This window comes from Cervus canadensis, chromosome 4, assembly GCF_019320065.1.
Source record: "Cervus canadensis isolate Bull #8, Minnesota chromosome 4, ASM1932006v1, whole genome shotgun sequence".
Classification (NCBI taxonomy): Eukaryota; Metazoa; Chordata; class Mammalia; order Artiodactyla; family Cervidae; genus Cervus; species Cervus canadensis.
This window is the reverse complement of record NC_057389.1, coordinates 101,237,864-101,243,911: the sequence shown is the minus strand read 5'-3', so window position 1 is coordinate 101,243,911 and position 6,048 is coordinate 101,237,864. Positions and strand designations below refer to the sequence as shown.

At 46.6% G+C, this 6,048-nt stretch overlaps 1 protein-coding gene across 6 annotated transcripts in view; it reads left to right on the top strand.

The window, feature by feature from the left end:
* The first annotated feature begins 1,903 nt into the window (after positions 1–1,903).
* AKAP8L (A-kinase anchoring protein 8 like) overlaps positions 1,904–6,048 on the top strand; it is a 30,692-nt gene continuing 26,547 nt past the window's right edge. For all 6 annotated transcript variants that reach the window (XR_006269135.1, XR_006269134.1, XR_006269136.1 and 3 more), the window contains exon 1: positions 1,904–2,035. Coding sequence is in view for 3 of the 6 variants with exons in the window: in XM_043467134.1 (XP_043323069.1) it covers positions 2,023–2,035 (13 nt within the window). In the remaining 3 variants the exon portion in view is untranslated. The remainder of the gene's footprint in view (positions 2,036–6,048) is intronic.

The window sequence follows — 6,048 nt, the reverse complement described above, 5'->3', positions numbered from 1 at the left end:
AAGTTCAAACTATACAAGAACTTAGAAAGTAGGTCCTGTGCCACCCACAGTGATGCCATGATAAGGGCCAGTCCTTGAAAGGGTTGAATGCTGTTCTTGCCACAGAGGGATCTTTCCCTAAAACTTGTGGTCACGTTCTCCTAAGCAGTTCTACTACTAGTCTCAGAGGCAGAGCATTAGATATTAATGAAGTCGACCTATGAGGGTAAAATGGCTGTGGTACATGCCATGAAGGAAGCTATGGGATCCAGGAGAGGTGTCCTGGGGCCATGCCTTAGTTTGGAGGGCAGGCAGGCATCCCTGAGGGTGACATTGAAATGAGCCCCACACTGGAGTGCACACTGGGCAGAACTTCATGTACTTCACATATGGAGCTTTTCAATGCATTGTGAACTTTGGCCCACGTGGCAGCCAAGTTTTGCATAGGCCCAGGTTTGGAGGAGTTGCTAAAACCTTTCATGGAGAATTCTAAGCACAGAAAAGTGGAATAGTAAAATGAACTGACCTACTCATCAGCTGTAAACTCATGACCAGTCTCTTCAGCTACAGCCCCTCCATGTGCTGCTCTCCTCCATCTGAATTAACAATCATCAGACCAATTAATCTCTTAATGTTTCAGCTTATTTCTCTGAAGGATACAGACTTTAAAAAGTGCCATGGAAATGAGAGATTAATATCAAAAAGTCAGTAGTGGCATACTTTAAAACAAACAAAAAAGTACAAGTCACCCAGCTTGATGAATTGTCACAAACAAACACATTAAGCACAATTTTCAGTGTCTGCAGCTCCCTCAAGTTGTCTCTTAGCAGCTATGAGATGACTCTTAACAGTGGACACATCCAAAGGCTGCTGAGGATACATTGCTGGAGCCTGGCTGCGCTTCTTACTATAGGATCTCTGAAGTCCAGAACAAACTGAGAAGGGTTTAGAGCAGGTAGTTTCAGCTTTAACACTCAAGTGTCAAGGACCCTGAGGAAGTCATGAATGTCAAGCTTCAGTTTTCTTATCTTTTTATTTTTTATTTTTTGCTTTTTTTTTTCATTTATTTTTATTAGTTGGAGGCTAATTACTTTACAATATTGTAGTGGTTTTTGTCGTACATTGACATGAATCAGCCATGGATTTACATGTATTCCCCATCCCGATCCCCCCTCCCACCTCCCTCTCCACCCGATCCCTCTGGGTCTTCCCAGTGCACCAGGCCCGAGCACTTGTCTCATGAATAGTTTTCTTATCTTTTTAAATGGGAGTTTTTAAAAAGAAAAACCAACTTCCTCACAGATACAATGGAGCATTTGAAATAATACGAATATATTTATTACATATAATGATATAAACATGCTGTATATCTGTTATCTTTATGTAACGGTGGATAACAAAATGTAACATTTCTTTAGGTCACCCGGCACCGGACTGAATTCTTCACATATGTTATTTCACATATTTGAAACTGTGCCCAGTATCTTGTTTGGCACTTAGCTGTAATTTTCATTCCAACATGGCTTTACCTTGTTCGCTTTGGAGCTGAAGGCCAGGGAAGTTAGGAGAGTGTAGATTGGCACAACACCCCCGCGGCAAAGCCGGGACTGGAGGAGTGCCCTGCCCTGTAGACCCAGCTCCCTCTGGCGGGCCTCCAGGGCACAGGCCTTTCCCGCCTGGCCGCGCTTGGGCCTCAGGTCTTTCCGTAGTGAACAGCTCCGCCCCTTCGAACTCTGCGGGAGTCCACCTCCAGGCAGTTTCCTCTAAGCCAATCAGCATGGTCTCAAAATAACGGGAGGCGGGATTAGGGCGGGGCTCTCGTGAGATTGGCAGAACCCTCAGCCACGGGCCTAAGGAGGCTCCGAGATGGACAGCAAGGCTATCCAACCGGCGTGAAGCCTGGGTCCGGCGCGAGCCAATGCTGTCGAGAGGCGGGGCTTAGTTGTGTGTAGAAGGGGCTCGGGGGATTGTCTCCGCTAACGCGGCGGCGTCCCACGCGTGGAGTAGCTGCCAGACTGTTCGGGTGCAGTTTTCGCTGCTGCCATGAGCTACACAGGTGGGCCCGGCAGGGTTGGTGAGGAGGGGGGTCGGGCTCTGGGTGCAGAGGGATAGGGATGTGCCGGAGCCGCGCCGGGCTCGTCCGTGCCTCTCCCGGGGCTTGGACACTGCCCTCTCTGCGGTCACAAAATGGCGCCGGGAGCCCGTCGCTTCAGTATCGTGCCCCTCACGCCTCGGCGTCTCAGTTCTCTGTGCTGGCCACCTTGAGTCCCGGCTCCCAACCGCCCGAAGTTTTGGCTTCTGTCGCCTGTGTCGGTGGGCCTTGGTCTCGGCACCCGAGTTCTCGCCTCCGTTCCTGGCCCGGCCCCTTGGGCCCTCGTCGCCTCAGGTCGCCCTTTCTCAGGCCTCGGCCCTTCAGGTCGATCTGCGGACTCGGCTGCAGTCGCAATTGTTCCCCGCGCAGTTTCCCTGCAAATACCGCGGTTGGCCGCCCCACCCCCTCGCCTTTATCTGCCCCAGGGTGGGAGAGGCGTCAGCCCCCCGCCGCGGGGGGTGTGTGTGTGGGTGGGTGAATAAATAAATGAAGCGTTTGGGCCGAGTGGGGAACCTCGCGTCCTTAGGGACTGAGCCTTGTGAAGAATGGCTGGCTTCCGTGTTAACTCATTCCACAACTGTCAAATTCATCGTGGCGTCGGGGGTTGAATAGACACTGATATACTGACGGGAATTCCTCAAGTGTTTTATAGAGGAGGGCAGATCATAATCGGGAAACGAACGTAGTATGTGTTGTGGAGTAGTCAGTACCCTGAGGACCTTGTTCTATTACGTGGGGTGGTTGGGGACCTCTGGAGAGCATTGAGCATTTGAGTAGAGACCTGAATGGAAAGTGGGAGTTAGGGATATCTGGCCAAGGGGGCCGTCGATATAAAGACCTAGTGACAGGAGCTGCCTGGCCTGTTAAGCGATCAGCCCGAGGTGATCACTGGGTCTTGAGCTAAGGGAGGGAGCCGTAGGATATGCCTGGGTGATTACAAATCATCCCTGAATGAATTCAAAGGCTGGTCTGGGATTGCTTTCGGAATAACTGATGAGACTTCTCAGCCAAGAGCTTCCCTTGTTAATGGGTTTTTACGGGCTTGAGCTTGTGTGGTTGCTGGGTAAGCTGCATTCTACTTGGAATGTTTAGGACTGAGAGTGGAATCTGAGCCTCTGGGGCTGCTCCATAGGCAGCTGTATATTGGCCTTAGAGGAGAAGGTAGTGTTAGCCCTCCCTTCTCCAGGTCAGGAGCTTGGCAAGAACTCCAGTTTTTTTAAGCAACCATCCCTTAGCCCAGTGGTTCTCAACCACAGGCAAGTTTGCCCTCCAGGGGACATTGGCAAAGTTTGAAGCGTGGTATTTGGTTGTCACTTCTTGGGGTGGGAGTTGCTACCTGTCCAGCTAGTGGGTAGAGGCCAGGAGTGCTGCTAAAACATGCTATAGTGCACAAGGTGGCCCCACCATAAAGAATTATCTGGCCTCAAACATCAGCAGTGCCAAGGTTGAGCAACCCTGCACTAGCCTTTGTGTACCTTTTCTGATTCACCAGGGAAGTCAGTCGGATTGATACTGACATATCTGGAATTGAAAACTGATCCTTTTCACCAAATCTTATCAAGAACTGGAAGACAGTTCTGTGGTTATTAGGGACAGGACTGCTGAAGAAACCAGGGGATGACTGGTTGGGTGCTGTAGGGTAGCTTAATAATGATCCATTTAATTTTATAGAGAAGGAAACTGATGTATAGAGGTTACAGATGGTCAAGTTTGAATTTCAGCTCCATATCTTGTAGGCTATAATTCTGTGTTTGGGTTGGCAGTGAGGTAGCCAAGCTAATGAGGTTATGATTAGTTTTCCCTTGATCTTAACCAACTGAAAACCACAGTCGCTTTATAATGTGTGACTTTGCCTTTTAAGAAGCAGACCACTAAAGTCAGAGGGACTTCCCTGGCAATCCAGTGGTTAAGATTCCACTGCAGGGGCACAGGTTCAGTTCCTGGTGGTGGAACTAAGACACCACGACTAAGACACCACGTGTCAGGAGGTGCTGTCGTAAATAAATAAATGAATGAATGAATATCAGGCATTTTATGTCACATTTTAGACAACTCTCTTTGCCTTTAAGGAGAATTTCTGGAGGCCTTAAAGCAAATGTTACCATTATTAGTAACGGTAGAAGGTGATTTAAAATGTATCTTTTTGATAATTTATCTAATTTTTTAACCTAATTTTTTTAATGTATACTTGAGAAAGAAGGTTCTGTCTCTACCACTAAGGGGAGGAAGATAGGAGCAGTAGAAATACAGGACAAAAATCCAGAATCAGATCTTTAAACAAAAGTCTGAAATGCCACCGGTCTTTTTATAGAAACATTCATCATCTCATATATTTTCTCTGTGTTAGGAATGCACAGGTGGTTTACCTGGATGGCTCTGGCTTGGGATTTCTCATAAGGTTACATTTTAGATGTTAGTTGGGACGTTAATCATCTGAAGGCTGAACTTGGGCTGAAGGTGACTCAAACTAATGTGCCTGACAGGTTGATGCTGGCTATTGATTTCTATACTATCTGGAGCTCTCCACAGGCCTGCTAGAGTACTATATGCTGTCTTATAGTAAGAGTGAGTAATCTGAGAGAGAATGAGGTGGAAGCCTCAGAAGTTGCACTGGGTCATTTCTATAATATCTTTTTGATTAAACTGCCTCCCTCTATTTGGGAAGAGACAACATGATGTCAGAAGGCAAGAATCATTGGAGGCCATCTTGGAGGCTGATTTTCTCTGGATAGTAGAGGTTGGCGGCAACCTAACCTCTTTCCTATTGTCTTCCAGTTTTTGGTCATTTAATATTATTTCTTCAAAGAATCCCGTTCTAAAAAACATAGGAAAAGATGTGTTTTTGAGCAAAAAAAGATACCAACCTCTCTGAAATCAAGCTGAAAAATCAAGCTGAACCAAGACAAGATCAATACTCAGCCAGATAAGAATTGATTCACAATTGGACCATAACTGGCTAAAGAAGGTCCTGCCCTGGGGGCAGTGTTGTGGCACAGAATATTAATGTAGAGAGGACGGAACTAGAGCTGAGTTTGCCTTTGAACTCTGAAGGTCTGATGGATTGATGGATTATCTTTCCTTTTTCTCAAGGAAGAATCAGGGCCCTCTCCCCTCAATATACATAGATCTTTTGCTCTGTAGCTTTAATACTGTGTTCCAGTATGTATTCCTGTTAGCTTGTGGTAGGTTAGTTGCAGCTGCAGTACATTCAGACCACGTTACCTAAAGTCTGGAGTTGTTTTGCCAGTGGCACTATTGCTGAACAAACAGGTTTCCTAAAGCTGCTTGAGCAAGCAGTGGAAAAGGCCAGTGTAAGGTGGTACTTAAACTGGGAGCCTTCCCCACAGGTGAACCTTCTTTAGATTACTTTCAATGTTTCTTGTGTACAGTTATTATCAGGGTTACAATTTAGGCATCTCAGGAAGGTCCTGGGTCCCTGGAGGAAATCCATTCCAGTGTACCCTCTTTAATTAGGGAATGTAGAAAATGTTGGATTTATATACTTCTGTCACCAGCTATCTCATTCCCCAGTGCCCAGTCTCAGTTCCCTCCTCTGGGAAGTAAAGTGTGGATCCACTGATCTTTATTTGAAACCCTTGGAGCTGGGTGTGTTTTGGAATTCTAGCTTAAAAGGACGTTCCACGACACCTGCAGTGGGGTCTGGGGCAGCACCTTGTAATTAAATGAAGAAAGATAAAGAATGTCCTCCTGGGTCAGTTTTGCCTAAAATGCATGTTGACACCACATTTGAGGAAAACACTTGGTTTTCAGACCTTTTTGGACTTTGGAATTGACAGGGTAAGGGATCTTGGCCCTGTCCCTTTTGTTGGCTGTGGTGAGGATGAAGCGAAATAATGCAGATGAACCTCTTAGCATCCTGCGGGAAAAACACTTGTTCAGTGTTGGCTGTTGTTGCTGTCATATTTGCTGCTGTTGTCTTAAGAAATGAACTAGAAAAAAAAAGAAAAAAGAAGTGA